We start from the raw sequence: 18,184 nt of genomic DNA on the forward strand, positions 1-18,184 counted from the left end.
TGGATGTCATAGTTGTCACAGTGGAATCAATGATTCCAGCCCTCTGATGTGAGTTTCTGAGTCCTAAGGGCACTCAGGAAGGGGAAGAATACCTGCGATCCACTCCCTACAGTGAGCCCCAAGGGAGCTCAGGAAGTAAAAAACACAGGATACTGGCCCAGGATAGCTAAGTGTGAAAGGAATGATCTCAGTGAGCCCAGACTCTTGGATCTTCCCGTACATAGAAAAGCGCTAAATTCCTTAACTTGTGATGTCTGTTTTTCTTAACTAACAATAATCTTTTGATGTTCAAACTACCTGCCCTTTGTTACAAAACTTCTATATAACCTGGCTCCTCCGCTTGCCTCTCTCAGGGTTACTTGACACACTGTCTCCCCGGCTTGAAGTTCTAAAAATTCCCACCAGATAAAACATAACTCTCTCAACTTATAGGCTGTGATTATTTTTCAAGTCGACAGTCTATATGATGATGTAATTGTGTGCATGTACATGAATTGTGGATGTGTGTGGTGGATATATGTTTGATGTGTGACTATGTATGCACCTCCAGATTTGTGTGAGTGGGCATGTATGAGGTTGTCTTATGAGCTGGGTGTTGGTGGGCAAGTTACTTAACCTATCTGTGCTTCAGTTTCCCTATGTCTAAAATGAAGATAAGTAATTACTGTGGTGGGTAGAAGGTGGTCACAAACTCTTTACCACCCCTGCCATTGACACGTAGAGTCCACGTCACTTCCCTTGAACTGGGCTGGACCTATGGTTTGTTCTGACCTATGGAATCAGGGCCATACCAGGCCTGCAGTTCTGCATTTGCACACACGGACCTCTTCCTCTCAGAGTCCAGTAGCCTACTCATGAGAAGCTAGAGCCAAACAGTGACGCCACATAGAGGGAAACTGAGGCACGCCCGTCCAGTGGATGGGCCTGGATGGCCCTGTGGTCCCAATTGACGTTACAAGCAGCTGAACTGAACCTGAGAAGTGAGGCAGCAGTGAACAATGGCATGAAGCAAGATCTTAATTCCCTGCCCAGGAATTGCACCTGGGTAGCCTGGATGGAAACCAGGAATCCTAGCCTCCAGACCAGCAAGGGCTAGAGGCTTTAGAAGATAATTTTCCCTGGATCTTTGCCCCTATGAAAAATGCATCTATCACAGAGGCAGAAACTGTAAATGCAGGTACAAAGTTTATTATTAGACACAGTACAAGTGGGAGAGCACACAGAGAAACAGTTTAGTTGCGATAAGAAGCAAGGCAAGGATGCACACCCATTGAGAAAAGGTGTAGCTGTCCCTCCTAGTGAGGAGCAGCGCAGTAAAGCGTGGTTAAGTCATTTATATAGGTCAGTCCTTCCCAGTCTTTGTCTCCTTTCAGGCCAGTTATCTGGTTTCTTTTTCCATACCTGACCTACCCTAGGGCCCTCTTCTAGGATGCGCACACACCTCTCAGCCAAGATGAATCTCGAAGTGAAGGCTTCTGGGAGGAGCAAGACTCATTATGGCCTGGGGTTATCCCCTGACTTGACTCTAAGAAGCCTTTCTGCGCCTGTGTAGTGTCTCCCTTATCCTTTACTCAGACAGGGTTTTTGCCTCTCTTTGTCCTTGCCATGATTTTTCTCTTGAGATGTTCTTAAGAGACAAAGACTGGCTATTTACCCTGTTTCTGTTGTTACTTCCAACAGGGGGCTGGTTGTGAATTCCTCAACTGGAGTCCACCTATCTCTTGCTTCAGGAAATGCACATAGTAGGCTGACTGATTGTAAAGGTCCAACCTGGAGCCCAGTCTATCTCCTACCTCAGAAGGACCCTGCGGGGCCCTCGTGGGTACAACTCTTTCCACTTCTTGTTTGTAGAAAAAGCTTTAGTCTCTTAGGCTTTCCCTGGGTTCCAAAGAGCGAACCGGAACAGTTAATGATCAGAGAAGGGAGGACAATATGTCCTCCTGAAGAGGTGTAGATAACATTCTGATGCATATCTTCGACTTGTTCTACAGAAACTAAGATACCTCTCACCAGCCGAAGGAGGATGGTGACTGCATGCTGACCACAAGCATGCAGACCCCAGACTGGTTGGAGCCAGAAGGTCCTACAACACTTCCCTGTTACCTCACTACTAATCAATCAGAAGAAAGTCCATCATGTACCCTGCAACCTTCACTCCTAATACTGTCTTTAAAAACCCTCATCTGAAAGCTGTTGAGGAGCTTTGGCCTTGAGCACAAACTGCCCATTCTCTTCTCTTGATGTCTTGCAATAAACATTGCACTTTCCTTCACTACAGCCTGGTGTGGCTTTGCTGTGCTGTGGACCCGGGTTCAGTTCCGTAACAGAACTGCCAGCAGCGCTCAGTTAACAACAGACTCCTGAGAGATAATAATGATAGTGGCTATTTTTAAACCACTTAGTTTTAGGGTGGTTAGTTATGCAGCAATAGATAAATTTACTTCATAGAGTTTTCAAACACTTAGAACATGGGATCAGCAAACTTTTCCTGTGAAGGGCCAGGGAGTAAATATTTTAGATTTGGGGGCCATATAGTCACTGTCAAAACTACTCAGCACTGCTACTGTGGCGCAAAAGCAACCAAGACAGTGACCAGGGTGGCTGTGTTCTGATAAAACTTTATTCATACAAACAAGCTGGATTTGGCCCTGGCGGCAAATGTTGGCCCAGACCCAGAAAACTGCCTAGACACAGTATATGACATAAAAGTGTCAGCTATGAGTACATGTGTGTAAGGTCAAGTGTGCATGTCTGTGGTACATGTGAAGCATAATATGAAAGTATATGATATAAAGGTATAGTTTGTATGTCTGTGTAGCTATGTGTCTTCATGGAATCTGTTTAGTCCTGTAAAAACACATCAACAAGCTGTAACAGCTGATGTGTCAATGACTGCTCCCCACCCCTCCTTCCTGCTTCTATTATGAGGAGAAAGGGGAGCATGGGAGAAAATCAAGAGAACAGAGAGAGCTGGCCGGTCCCATCATTTGCATCTGGGCTGAGTTTGGAGGGCAGCCATCGTGGCTGGGCTACTGTAGGGCGGAGTCCAGGGCTTCCTGTTGGCGGAAAGGAAAATGAAGTCAGTCCCCTGGGGGCGGGGCGGGGCGGGGCGGCGGGGGAGGTGCGGTAAAAATGAAAAAGGAACTCTAGAGCTTTAAGGAGGGGCTTGAGGGTGGTTGTGGGGAGAAAGCTATCCCTCTCCTGCAGCGAGTGGCTTTTCCAGGCAACTTGTAAACATCTGCCTGCTGGTTTCATTTTGATCCCCCACTGTGGGACTCCAGAGGGGCTACTTCCTGCATGACTAACCTTGGCTCAGTTTGTCGGTGGCCAGAAATGCATCAAATGTTAGCTGGGGAGCCAGCAGATGTGGGTTCAAATCCCCGTCTGCATTTACTTACTAAGTGGCATGGGGCGTTCAGCCTTCCTTACCCGTATAACGAGGATGCTATTAGCATCACCTCCTAGGACTGTTGCAACAATCAAATAAGGATTCTGTGCATCTAGCCTTTGACAAGGAGCTTCCCACACAGTAAATACTCTATAAGGTGACACTCTGAGACAGACCCCATGGGTTCCGGTGCTGGGCTCCAAGATTTGCAGTTTGTCTTCCCTAATTCCCACCAGGGCTGCCTTAAACTCCTGATTTACGGAGTCATAGAAACCTGTTTCTTTCCTTCAAAATTGCTACCTCTATTAGTTATACAGCACTCACTGGCAGGCTTATTTGATAAGTGTCTGTCTCCTCCAGCAGACTGAAAGCTGCAGCCAGATGAGACGGTGTCTGCTTTGCTAGCCACTCTGTCCCGAGGGCCAGTACAGGGCCTGACACCGGGTTGGCAGTCGATAATCAGTTACTGAATGAGTGAACAGAGATGCAAAACTTCACAATTTGGATTATCTGGGGCCTGTGAAGAAGGCTGAGCGCCAAGGAACTGATGCTTTTGAACTGTGCTGTTGGAGAAGACTCTTGAGAGTGCCTTGGACTGCAAGGAGATCCAACCAGTCCATCCTAAAGGAGATTGGTCCTGGATGTTGATTGGAAGGACTGATGCTAAAGCTGAAACTCCAATACTTTGGCCACCTCATGCGAAGAGTTGACTCATTGGAAAAGTCCCTGATGCTGGGAGGGATTGGGGGCAGGAGGAGAAGGGGGCGACCGAGGATGAGATGGCTGGAAGGCATCACCAACTCGATGGACGTGAGTCTGAGTAAACTCCGGGAGTTGGTGATGGACAGGGAGGCCTGGTGTGCTGCGATTCATGGGGTCGCAAAGAGTCGGACACGACTGAGCGACTGAACTGAACTGAGGGAAGAACAGCTCCTCATTTTTAATCAACACATGAATTTGAAAGGCTTCCAATGGGGTCTTCTAAAACGGGGTTAGGCCAGGACAGTCTCTTGCGTGAGTTAAGTCAGGCTGGGCTATGCTGCTGAAACCATCAACCCTGATGTTTCCTTTCAGAGGCCCAGCACCACGAAGGTGGATTTCTCACTCAAAGCATGAATCAGGTGTCTGGCAAGAGCAGTTGTTCTCAGTTCCATCTTGTGCTGCTGGCATCTTCACGTGTGGCCTTCACTGCCTCTGCAGGATCACCACTAGTCCCTTCTGCTCCCTGCCCAATGGTCAGAGCCAGCCGCTCAGCCCAGTCAACCTGCCAGGGGCACTGGGAGATACTGGGCTGCTCGGGGATGCTCAGCTAGCAGCAGAAGAGTCTCCGTCACACATAGGAATGACTCAGACTTCCTGGCCATTCTCATGGGTCTGGGTTTCGAGTGAGGATGTCTGAATGCATTTTGAAGGCTTGGAAAGTGGAGATTCCTACTGATTAGACTGCTTTTGAAAATCAGGTTATTTATCAGAGGAAGAAAAATAACCAGTCATCACAAATCCTTTGCTTAAAATATCGTGCAATGTTTTCAGTGCAGTTTCTTGCCATACAAGACCCTGAAGGCCCCATCTTAAAATGTCACAACCATTTTTCTCCATGGTTGAAATAAGTTTTTAAAAATATTTTTATTGGAGTATAGTTATTTTACATCGTTGTGTTAGTTTGTGTGCAGCAAAGTGAATCCTCTGTATGTATACATATAGCCCCTCTTTTTTGTGTTCCCTTCTCATTTAGGTCACCACAGAGCAGTGAGTACAGTCCTCTGTGCTATACTGAAATACGTTTTCATGGTTTCGCTTTGATAAGGCTCAACAGTCACGCATCAGAGGCTTAGCTCTGAATTCGAGGAGACCAATAATTAAATAAACCATAAAGATAAACATCTTTCGATAAGGTCTTTAAAAGCTTTTAGTTTGAGTCTGGCACACAGTGGGACTCCTAATATATTTTTTTTCCCCTGACTTCATTGGAAGATGATTTGATGGACTGCAATTGATCTTAAGTGCTGGCTCAGTCACTGCATCCAAGATGGCAGCGGGGGAGGGGAGACACTGAGACGAAGTGCAGGCAAAACCACTGACTATTCAGGAAAAGAGCCAGCATTTTGGGAACGCAGGCTGTGTATGATGTGTGTTTTCTCCAGGCTAGAAGACAAAGAGGATGAGGGAACTATCCCTTCTATTAAAGAGGCTTTTCTTCGCGCGAAGTTTCAGGGTGACTCGGATGCCTTTTTTAAAAATGTTTCCATATCCCTGGGGTTGTAGATAAAGGGAACTGCTAGTGGCGTTAAATCCTGTGCCCGTTTAGTGATATTCTGCCTTGTACATTCCAGTCATAGAGTTCTGTCCTTGGGTTTTATTCCCACACCACCACCTCCACCCTTTCAGCTGCCTATCTCTGTCACAAAGCAAACCTCACAGATACCAGCTGGTGGCTCCACAATAGCTGGTGGGGAGATCCCAGTTTCTCTACTGAAAGGTTTCAGAGGAGCCATCTGACCTAAGTCAGTGGTTCACAACCCTGGCTGCGTTCTAGAGTCATCCACAGAGCTGTATCCATGCCTGGGCTGCACCTGGGGAGTCTCTGATATCACTGGGCCAGGATGGAGTCCTGAGCGGGGATAATTTTACAAAGCCCCTTGTGTAGCCGGGGCCAGGCCTGAGAACTACTAGCCAGAGCTTTCCACCAGGACTCAAATTTCATTTAAGGAATGAAGTGGGGAGAAGGCTTGGAAGATGACACAATTCAGAAGAAAGATACAAGTATGGATGGATCTCTCACTGGATGTCCTCCTTTCTAGGAACATGTACAACAAATATGCACAAGTGCACTCACTCACAGTCCTGTGTGAAAGGAAGCTTGACGATGGGGAGGCAAGGATTCTACCACCAACCCAGCAATGCCGAAGTTTGGGATTGGGGAGGCTCTGGGCAGAATGCCTCAGGGTGGCCCCCTCCCTTAAGATATGGATTCACCTTACCACTCCTAAGATACTGTAGCTAACATTTGGTAGTGCTTCTCAATCCCACATGCATTTCTCTTTGATTCTTCCAATAAGCCAATAAGAGGGATTATCAACCTCATTTTGCAAATGAGGAAATTGATGTTCAGACAAGTTGATGGACTTGCCTAAAAGATTATAGTCAGGGGATGGTAGAGCTGGGACTTCTATCCTAATTGGAGAAGGAAATGGTGACCCGCTCCAGTATTCTTGCCTGGAGAATTCCATGGACAAAGGAGCCTGGCAGGCTACAGTACCTAGGGTTGCAAAGAGTCAGACATGACTGAGCAACTCTCATGCACTCACTCAGTTCTAATATTTATAACATTTATTATATGCTAGGCCTCTGGATGGGCATCAGTTCAGTTCAGTTCAGTTCAGTCGCTCAGTCGTGTCTGACTCTTTGCGACCCCATGAATCGAAGCACGCCAGGCCTCCCTGTCCTAGATTATATAATTATGGAATTATAAATTCCCCAACTACTTCTCATTTCATTGACACAATCTTCTGCTATTTGTTTCTAGCATTTCTGTGTCAGACTCTTATTTATTCACTAATACGGATCCTTCTTTCATATTTTGCTCAGGGCTGCTAAATGCCAGACTCTGTTTCCAGCTTCCCTTGCAGCTAGGAGTGGTCATGTGACACCATTCTGGCCAATGAGATGTCAGGGAAGTCTACTGCCTTCCTTAATCCAGGCTCTCTCCTCCATGGCTGAAGTAGCCATTGTGGCAGCTTGACAGAACAGGAATGAGGATAAAAGTGAAAATATCCAGAATGGCAGAGCAAAGAGATGCCTGGGTCCCTGATTCCCTGAACTCTTGGCTGCCTACCTCCAGGCTTCTAGATGATGAGAAAAAATAATTTAAGTCACTATAGGTTAAGTTTTTGTAGGTTGTGGCCAAATGTCTTCCTAAGTGATAGTTGCCCAGCATGCTTTTTATCACTGTTGTTTTTCCCTTTACAATTGAACATACCACCCAAAAGTTCAACATCAGCCAGCATCTGACTGAAGCTGAAGCTTAATCATGAGGGGACACTGAATGAGTGTCAGTTGCATTACTTTTGAGACCTACAGCATGTTGTCACCTGAATCAGCATTTTCATTTTCCAGCTTCCATTTGCTTTTACAAGATAAGGGCAAATGCAGGAACACAAACAACTGTGTGAACATGCCCCCCAAAAGATGGTAACACTGCCACGACTCAGCCCACTCTCACTGCGCTTCAGCAGATGAGGGAAGCCTGGATTCACTGTGGGAAGGTGGTTTCTATCAAAGTCTGGCTGCCTGAAGGTCAAATGCATAGAAGTCAAGGCTGCCTGTTCACTGCACTGGCAGCCCCTCTTTCCCTTTTTTTTTTTTTTTTTGAGCTTCCAAATCATTCGGGTATTGCTGAGCTACAAGCTACCACTAACTCAGCAGCTTAAAATAATGTGTTCAGTTTTGCTTGGTGGCTACAGGCCAGCTGGGCAGTCTTGCTGATCTGGGCTGGTCTTGGCTGGGCTCGGCTGCTCAAGTGCTTCAGTCATTCTGTTGTCTGCTTGGTTGTGGGCGGGAAGGGAAAGCTCATCGGGAATGGCCTCCGTCACATCTTGAAGGTGGCAGTCACCTCTGGCGACAGGGTACATGGTCCCTCATTCCCCAGCAGGCCAGTCGTTCACACGTTCCAAGAGAACAATTGGAACCAGACAGGCCTAGGCTGGGAATTAGCAAAATGCCCTTTCTACCACATTCTACTGACTAAACTCACAAAGCTGTTTCAGTTTCAAGGGGTGGGTGAAAAGGCTTTCTTCTGGATGGCAGAGAATGCAAAGTCACTTTGCCAGGGGCAGAGGAATAGGGAGCTTTGGAGAATAGGGGCAACTTTTATAAGCAGGCTACCATGGTACCCGAGTAAGAGCTTTCCCTAGAGGGGAACACTATGGGCATCAAGGAGCAGGAGGAACAAAATCTGGGAACAGAAATATGGTCAGGTGGACCCTGCTGAGGAGGAAGAATGAGCCCAAAGGGAGCAGACGAAGAGGTTGGAGACAGACTAAAGGGCAATTCCATTCAATGATTAGTTCCACACTGACACACACTGGGTGCTGAATATGTGGCAAGTCCTTTATAGACACAGTCAAGTTAATCTCACTCACTCCTATGAGGGAGGTTCTATTATTAATCCCATTTTACAGATGAGGGAATTGAGGTTCAGACAGGATTGGGTAACTTGCAGACACACAGAGGAGAAGAACAAGACCCAAGACTTGAAGACAGGCCTCTTGAAGGTAAAGCACTGGCCCAAACATGACACTGGTCTGTCTTCAAAGTAATTGGTGTCTCTGTCCCCATCCCTCTGCCTGGCTTGGACCACAGCAGCATCAGATGTCTTCCAGCCAGGGTTTTTTGTAAGAGGCCAAAGAGATTCTTTTCAGTACTGTGTTGCAATTATTCACCCTGCTGATGGAGAATGGAAGCAGCCAGAGATGGTATGTACACGAATGTGTATGGCCGTGTTCCCGTAAAACTTTATAAAAATAGATGAATTGCCACCCTCTTCATTCTCCACCTTGCAATTCAGAGTGAGTCAAACTCAAATGTGACCCTGCCATTCCTTCCTAAGGTGGATTGCCAGTATCTTGGGGGTCAGTCCAGACTTTCAGTGTGGTTTCCAACCTTGCAATCAAAGTGCTATGCCTGCATCAGCAGCATAGCCATCATCTGTGAGGAAAGTGGGCTTTCAGGTTGCACCCAGACCTGTGGAATTAAGAACTTACATTCAAACAAGATGCCCAGGTGGTTTGCACAATGCAGTTTGAGAAGCTCAGGCTTCCGGAACCCCTGTGGCTTGGTGCCTTCCTGCCTCTCCCACCTCATCCTTTGCCACCGGAGCCCCCTTGCTCCCACCCACCCTCACTTTCCAGCCAAACTGACTGCTCCCGTCACCTCTGTGTCTGAAGCTTTGCTCTCCAGCCCAACTCCCTTTAATCAGCGAATTCCTGTCTATCTTTGGATCTCAACTGCAAATCGCTTCCTTCAAGCAGCCCTCCCTGAAACTACTTCTGTGCATCCAGGCCCTCCTCCCACCTAGCACCCACCACACTGCATGGAAATGACTTCTTTAACTGACTGCCTCTTGCAGCATCTTGTGAATTCAGGAGAGAGACCCTATCTGTTACCTCTGTGTGTCCTCACCCCCTGGGGACAGGAGCCACCCAAGAACGAACTGCTGAAAACTAATCAAAACACACCCCTTTCCCTTAGGCAAGTGTTCTACACAACCACTGTTTAACTAGCCAACTTCCACCTGGTTCTAAAGACTTTGAAGAGTCCTAGCAGCCTCTGAGATTCCATCTCTCACAAAGCCTTGTGGTTTTTCTTATTAGCTAATGTTTACCATTTGGAGAGGGCCTGGGGCAGGGGGGCTAAGAAATTTCTGGGCAAAATTCCTAAGCTACAAATTAGCCACAGGCCAAGACTTGAGTTGTGTTTGGTGTGTGAGAGCCGAACTGAGGGTAGAGGCGGGTGGACGTGGGAGGCAGAGAGGAAGGGCAGGGCCAGAAGCTTCTTGCTAAAAAAATGACTTGAAGGCAAGACCCCAGGCTGCCCACAGAGCCATGAACTGGCATCCTTCCCCACCCATGCACGATGTCAATTCTGTACAATGATCCCATCTTTGCTGTGTGGAAAAGCATCCCATACACCCACTCGCTGAAAGCAGGTGGCCTGTGTAAGGAATCACAAGCTATTGTAGCCACACGCTGCCCTCCCGGAATATGAGAACTCTCTCTAAATCTGATGTTCAATCCAGAGGTTTCTATAAGTTCCTTTATTAATAAAGCAAAGTATGAAAGAACAAGGTCCCCAGTGACCCATATGATTAAAAGTGCAAATTTACTTCAACCTGAAACAGAAAACAAATGGCTGGCCTCGACAGTTTGGACCATGGGAATTTGGTGTGACTAAAGCACCTTTTAATCACACAACTGTAGCAGCGGAACCATATTTGATCACCTCTTTGGTCTCTGTTATTGGAACAAAACATTTGCTGTGACCGCAGCCGATAGACAGCATCATAATACACAGTTTAGGGTCAAAATCCACACTAAAAATAACAGTAAAATAATAGGAATGTTTTAAAGTCAAGTGACTGAATCAAGGCACTTTAAAAATAAAAGTAAACGGTGCTCACAATATTCCTGAATATCTGATACTTAAAAAATGAGATTACATGTATTTTAGCTGCACGTTTTAGTCCATTCTCTGTACAGATGATCACATGTATCTTCATCCTCTCCCAACTTATACTTGCTCTATTCCCACAAAATCATGTGCTATGAAAGTATAAAAAAAATAAACAGTAGTGTCTAAGAAACAGACAAGCAATTAAAAAAAAATTAACAAATGCCACAATGATAACGCTGAACTTTTTTTCCTCCCAAGGGATAATGGAAATGTCCATGAGGTTTATTTTTTTCACCACTGGGGAGGGATAATAATAATCTTCCTCCCTGTGTATATGATAAATTAAATCATCATCAAGATCAAAAACCACATTTTATAGAAAAAGTGACTTACTTCTTGAGGCTAAAGGAAACACTTTGGAAGGCTATTAGTTTAATTCTTCCAGCTAGGATGTCAGTTTTGGTGGGAGCCATTGAGTCAGAAAGAGAAACATCTGATCAGAACAGTGCTCTTAACAGTGGGGCTGGTAACAAGCCTGAGAAGCTTGGCAGGGAGGCCCCGGCATTTTTCTCTGGTGTTCACGGCCACCAACTATCATCCCAAAGGCTAGGAAACTACTAAAAAACAAAACCTAAATTAAAAATAAGAATAACACACAAATAAAGAAGAAACAAGTTATTCTACAATCCTTCCTGATTACTCATCTGCAGCCTCTGACAGAGCCAAGGAATTCAGGCCCAACTCACCACAAAGGAAATGCTAAGAGCTGGCCCCCAGGGGCCTGACGTCGAGTCTCTTCGGTTCTAGGATGGAGAATCCTCCTGGGAATTGAAAGTTAAGTGTTACCTGTGGCCGTATTAATTTGGGGGATTTGTTTCTACAATAAAGCTTAGTTCTGAGAGAGAAAGTAGACTTGAAATATCACCCCCAACCACATATTACATCATACCCATAACAATAAATATAACCTTATTCATACTTGAGGGGTTAACTGTGTAAGGCAAGGGTCGCAAACTGATAGCCCCCAGGCTCATCCAAATGTATTTTTGGCCCACATGTGTTTTGGATTTTTTTTTTTTTTATGTTGTTTAAAAATCAGAAAGCTTCCTTTTTCAGAAACAATCCTTTTTTTTTTCCAGCCCTACTCTACCCTCTTTCCTGCATAGAACTGAGCAATGTGCACCCTGAAGATGGGCAGAGTACCCCCCACCACCCACCCCTCCCCTATTTACCTCCCTGTCTTGCTTCTGCAGGCTGCTGAGTTTGCGACCCCTGCTTTGAAATAGCACATATCTAAACAACGAGTTTCCTAACCCAAACCTCTCTCACACCCTCATGTGATTTCACCCCATGGAGTGAAATCTTCTGCCCAGCTCTTCCTTTCACATCCATCTTAAGTCCTCCTTCCTGAAATCTTCAGATTTCTCTTCGTTCGCTCATATTTTCCCTTCTTTCAGCTTCAGTTTCATTTTGAAAAAAAAAAAAAAAAATCTCCGTCTCAGCCCACAAGCATTTCGACATGGCTCCCAAGACTGGTCAGTGGGAGTTACCGAAGTGTGTCTTACGGCAAAAAGGCTGAATCATCTCCCCAAAACATTTTCTTCAGACACTGGCTGGACAGTTAATCTTTTTTCTTAGAGCATGAACAATTTTGAGCCTTCTGGAATGAGAATATTTGCATATATGAATCTCCAGTACCAAGCATACACCAAAAATGTATATATTTCAGATCAAGGACATGATGGAGCCCTAATAAAATACAGAATTGAGCTTAATTTAAGTGCCATGGGCAACCATCACGAACCTGGCTAATATGCCATATTATTTCATTTGTACACAGTACATGTTTTGGATTACTAAACATTGATCAAAATTGATCGAAATCTCCAAGTTTTTGGTTACCATGTACAGAGAACAATTGCTCAAGCATGGCATTTAAATAAAACATTAATAGTTTAAAAATTCACAAACACAATGCCCCATTAATTAAAAAAAATAAAATTTAAAACTCTTGAGGATGGATGAGGCTTTGGGTAATTAACCTGAAAAAAAAAAAAAAAAAGAAACTACAAGAACAGTAAGTATGTTACTAGATTCAAACATCAAAATGCTATTCAAAAAAGGAACCTATCAACTTAACTAGAAATATTTGGAAAATTCAGCTTTTAAAGCTTTACAATCCCCCCTCCCAATAGCCTCGCTTTCCCCTATTCCAACTACAGAGGAAATTGTAGCTGAGTATGGAAACATTATAAATATATATTTATATAAAGATCTACTTACTCTTGAAATTTATTTAAAAAGTAATTAAAAAAAAAAAACTGTGCAGTTTATATCTTTGCAGGAAGTTGGTAGACTGATTCCTTTGCTAAATGCAGTACCTTACGACCTAACACTGACCTCAAAAACTAGGAATGACTTTGTGGTATCGAGGGGAAATGTCCCCAGCGCAACCCCAAAGAGACAGCACATTGCAACTGTTTCTCTTGCAGTCCAAGGTTGCAAAGGACTAAGAAATCTCTGCAGTTCTGATGAGAAGGATTCCCTATAAGTCATCTATTCACAACTATTTTCCCACAGTGGCCAAGGAGGGCCCCTAAAAAGTTTTAAAAGTTCCCTCCAAATAGCTCAGCAATTAAACAGTGGCCCAATTCATGTGACTACTTCTGTTTTCCAAGTTTTACCTTTAAAAGTCTCTGTTAAAAAAAAAAAAAAGTTAAAAAACCTAAAGTGTATCACTGGGACTGGTTATATTTTCTACTCAGCAGATGATGGCCCATTCTAAACTTCAAGTGAGTTTTATGTTGACTGATGCAATTGAGAGCTAGTAGAAAATTGGGAGGACAGAGGGATTTCAGAATGGATGAGCTGCAAAATACACTCAGCCTGGTGATGTTTATGCCCAAAGAAAAGAAAGAGCATACAGCTGACAAGGGCTGTCTCCCTCCATCTCCCCCTAGCTTGCCCTCCCCTGCTGTCTTCCTCCTGTCGACTGACTGGGAAATAACTGATCTTCAAGCACAGAGCCCAGAGATGCCGAACTCTAAGTGAAATGCACTGCAAGACCTGTGCTGAATCAACTGCTTCTCGAAGGTGGCCTTCAGGCCGCTAAAAGGCTGCTTGGGCAATCAGAGCAAAACATCCCAACCACAAAGGATCACTGAGATTGGTTGAGAGCAGGCACTGCCTCTTCACCATCTCATTAAGCTCAGAAAGAAAAGGAGTTTGCTAAAAAGACTTGAAAACAAAAACGAACAAACAAAAAAGGTTTCTTTCCCTAGCCAGCAGCAAGCCCTGGCGAGCCACCTTGCTAGGCAGAGTGAGCTTCATCTTTTTCGAGACTCAACATGTTTTCTGCCCTCACCAGTGCTGTCTGAAGCATTGTCACTCTGCCCTGAGCATGGCTCACAGCAGGGGCTGACGAGTGCTCATCCCGGCGCCTGCCTGCAGCGGTGTTGAGCAAGCCTGCTCTTCAAGACTGCACCTCCCTTCATAGCAAATATAACTGGCCTCCCTTTTCGATGCCACACGTGGCACTAGCAATTACCCCAAAATGAAAGGACTGATCAATATAGTGCTGTTTGCTCTGAAAGTTTCATTAACCAGCTCTTGACTGCCGCTCAACACCTGTGACTTAATTCTTCACAATCCTGTCAAACACCCTTGATGGGACCCTTTAAAAATACCTTGATATTTATCTGAACAATGGAAACTCTGTACCTCAGAACATGAGCCCCTGTAATAGAATTACAGTTCCAGTTGTAGAGAAAGGTTCAGATTTTTAAAAAGACAGCCAGGAAACCAGGACCTACCAAGTAGTTATGTCAAAAAAAAACACATTAGCTTCTTTAAACTGGGGGGCAAGAGAGATCTAAACAACTGGCAGAGGGAATTTTTCTGCAGCTAGTTCTTGCTTTACTGAACCTCCCTAAAAGCTAAATCCTTCTACAAAATCATTCCACACAAACCAACATTTGGACCAACTCTCAGTTGCCCTCTTTCCATAGCTCGTCCAGGACACTCTGGTGGCTGTGACGATGCCATGATTATCTGGATAGTGGAGCCGGGGTGATGTTTAAGCTGCCAGATGCCACGTTCTGAATATTCCAACCCCTTCTGCAGGTCATCTTCCTTGCCTTAAACAGGCTTCACTGCCATCCCCGCCCCACCTGTGGAGTGGGGCTGCAGGAGCACTGGGCCAGGTGGGGGTTCTAACAGGGTTTATGGTTCATCTTCAGGGAACCCTTGGGTGCGCTGACTCCGGGGTGGCGGGCACCTGACAAGGTAGCGGGGACCGCCATAGGCGCGGAGAAGCTGGGGCAGCCTTCGCCACGTGGACAGCAACCGCGCCGCTGTGAGTTCCCGAACCTGCCGGTCGAAAGCCGCCAGGAGGTCAACTGGGGCAGCTTCACGCAGTACCTTGGGTAGCGGGCCCACCTCGGTGGCCGCCCCTCCAGGGCCCAGGACGCAGTGGAAGAGCGTCCGGCGTCGCAGCAGGCAGTCCCTGAGGAACTGCACTAGCTCCTCCAGGCGGTCGCCCAGGTGCGCCTCGTCCCAGCCTGGTGCCGGAGCCCCCTCGCGCTGCAGCACCGCCAGCAGCGCCGACTTGAGCACGTACGAGGAGAGGATGCGTCCCCACTGCGCGGCGGCCGTCGGGTCCAGCCCGCGGGCGCCAAGGTCTCGCAGAGCTTTAAGCAACTGCAGGCACTTGAGGTAGCAGGCTCCTGGAGGGGCCCTTTCCTGCAGCCAGCTCAGCAGCTTCTGCTCCTGGCGCGCTGTGTTCACCCCCCACAGGGCATCGGCACGCAGGCCTCCCGGGAGCTCCGACAGGGGCCCGGCAGGTGAGGGCGGCGGTAGTGGCGCCACCAGGAAGACGCTGTCGCCCAAATGGACGGCAGGGATGAGTCGCACGGCCATGGAAAGGCGGCAGCAGCCGTAATCGGTGCGGCAGGGCAAGACGTGTAGGGTGGGCGGCTGCTCCAGACCGCCCGGGGTCAGGCTGACCCGACAACGCCCCTCCAGGCTGTAGCGCACGGTGGCCAGGGAGCGCTGCAGGTGCGCCTGGAACCAGCGCAGTACCAGTGTGGCCGAAAGGAGGCGCCGCCCGCGGACATCCACGCAGAAGCCGTCGGAGAAGGGTTTGCAGTCCCGGAGCCAGTGGCCGCCGGAAGCCCCTGGCGGCGCCTTGAGTGCACACACGAAGCAGCCGTGGAAGGCTGGAGCCAGCTCGGGCTCTGCGCCCAGGCTCCGCGGCTCCAGGGCCACCAGGGGAGGGAGGCGCAGCGGCACGAGCACGTCGAAGCCGTCGGGCCGGCGGATTTTATGCTGCTCGTAGGCGCTCCCTACCTGGATGAAGTCTCCGCGGAAGGCCAAGGCCAGCGCTCCCCCGGGGATGGGGCCTGGGGACCCTCGGGCACGGCCAGCCCGCACCAACTCGCCTACGATGCGGCTCACGTGTGCCTTGCTGTGGCCCAGCACGTGCGGAGACAGGCGCACCTCGTGCTCGTAGTAACTCTCCAGCAAGATGTCTAGGCTGGGCTCGGGGAAGTGTTTAGCCGAGAAGGCAGAGTGGCCCCCCATGCGGGGAGGCCCGGGCAGAAAGCGCTGCCGGACAGCGTGGCGACAGCGCAGGAGGATGTAGCCAAGGAGGAGGAGGACCGCCACCTTGAGCAGCGGGAAGCCGCCATCCGCGCCGTCGGAGGCCTCGGTTCGGGCGCCCGCGTTTCCCCGCAGGACATGGTAGAGGCACACGAGGGCGGTGCACAGGCCGGTCACCAGGGGCCAGAAGACGCGCAAATTGAGAGTGTAGTGCACCGACATGCCGGGCGCCGGGGGCAGCGACGGCGGAACAGCCCAGGGCGCGAGCCCCGGCGGCGCCCCCGGCCCAGCATGCGCGCAGCGCCCGGGCAGCCCCACTGTCCCGGTCTCCTTCGCTTCCGCGGCGGCTCCCCCGTCGCCGGGCCGGGGAAAGCCGCCCTCCAGCTCGGCCTCCTCTCCCAGCTCAAGCGCTCCTTCCAGCAGCGGCCGGCCCCGCCCGCCCCGGCTCCCGGCCGCGCCCTGTGCCGACTGCGCGCGGCGTCCGGCCCGGCGGCCCTCCCCGCCCCGCGCTCCGGCACGCCGCCCGCGGCCAGCTTCTGGTCCCGCCGCGCTCGCCGCCTACCCGGGGCTGCCCTCCCGGAGCTGCGGGGCACCCACCCGGAGGTCCCTCGCCGCTCCCCTCCGCGCTTGTTCCCGTTACTCGGCCCCAGGAGTTTCCTCTTCCGAGGGGAGGCGAGACCGCGCCAGCTAGCGGGGAGGAAATGCCGGAGTCTGGAAGCCGCGCGCCGAGCCGGCGGGCGGGGTCGGCCCCCTCCAGGGCCTCCGCCTTCGAGCGACGCGGGGCGGCGGGAGGGACTTCAGGACGCGCTGGCAGCTGGCCTCCCCGGTCCTCCCTCCCCGAAGGCGGATAGAAAGGCTCTGATTGCGGGGTGGTGGCCTGTCCAGGGAGCTTTCTGGAGTTGTGTTCACACAGAGTTGCTCTGAGACGTTGAAAGGAAGGAGGGGGAGACGGCGCAGAGGAGCCCGTCGATCCCCCGCCCTCCCCCGAAACCGCCCCCCTCACCCCAGCAAGCCGCGGCGGCGGGGTATTGGTGGCGTGGCAGGTCCTGGAGCGGAAGCGGCCCCTGCCAGTGTGCCGCCGTCCTTTATTCAAACCGATACCTACTGAATACCTACTGTGTGCCCGGCAGACCAAAGGCTGGTGAAACAGCAGTTGGCGAAATAGACCGGGCTAATGATGCCCTTCCTAAAGTTTAACGGCCTTTTTAAAAGAGGAAAGCATAAAAAAAAAGGAGGCGTCCCACAGCAGAAAAATGCTGCGGAAAGGAATAAAACTGTGTGAGGTTGTGACAAGGTGGGGGCTGCCCCACGGAAGCTGGAGGCTCTCTGTAGAGGGTGACGGTGGGTTCCTGAGACCTGGAATTGAGGAGGAGCCAGCCTTGGAGGGACGATCACAGCCTTTATACAGGTCACACACGCTGGCTCCTCACGTCCTCCTATGAAAAGGGCACTATTATTTTTCTGCATTTTTCAGATGAGGAAACTAGGGCACAGACAAGGTTCAGCCTTTGCCCAGTGTCACACAGCTTTTAGCAGAGCTGTGCTTTGTACATTTGCACCTGGCTCCAGGGAAGCAGGACCCGAGAGGCCGTCCCTTCCTGAGAAGGGTCCTTTGTCAGGGCCTACGCTGGGCCCCCAGCCCAGGAATCCTTGTTTCGTTTCATAACAGGGAGCACTCCCTGAAGTTATCAGCATTTATGTAATTATCTGAACTTATAATTTTTAAACAACTTATTTACACTCATTGCACCTTCTTTGTTCCCACCACCAGTAAAGGAGAGAAAGGTAAATATATTAAAAATGTCAGAACTCAAAAGTCATCTGGGAATCAGGACTCAGAGGACGGCTTCTGACTTAAGCCCCAAGATTACTCCCAGGAAAGCCTCTCAGAGCGAAGCAGAACTGTACTCAGGTACCTGTCTCCAACTCCTATTACAATTAACCATGAGATCAAAGTCTATTAAGTCAGGAGTCTTTGAGTTGCAAGTGACAGACATGCAGCTTTAAAAGCATTTATTGTCCATTTAT

General features: G+C 48.8%; 1 protein-coding gene across 1 annotated transcript; it reads right to left on the reverse strand.

Moving 5' to 3' along the window:
• Positions 10,188-16,589, reverse strand: ITPRIPL2 (inositol 1,4,5-trisphosphate receptor interacting protein like 2). Its single transcript, XM_013974950.2, has one exon. It carries the CDS (start codon positions 16,376-16,378, stop codon positions 14,780-14,782), a length of 1,599 nt encoding a protein of 532 aa, XP_013830404.2. The 5' UTR covers positions 16,379-16,589; the 3' UTR covers positions 10,188-14,779.

This window comes from Capra hircus, chromosome 25, assembly GCF_001704415.2.
Source record: "Capra hircus breed San Clemente chromosome 25, ASM170441v1, whole genome shotgun sequence".
Classification (NCBI taxonomy): Eukaryota; Metazoa; Chordata; class Mammalia; order Artiodactyla; family Bovidae; genus Capra; species Capra hircus.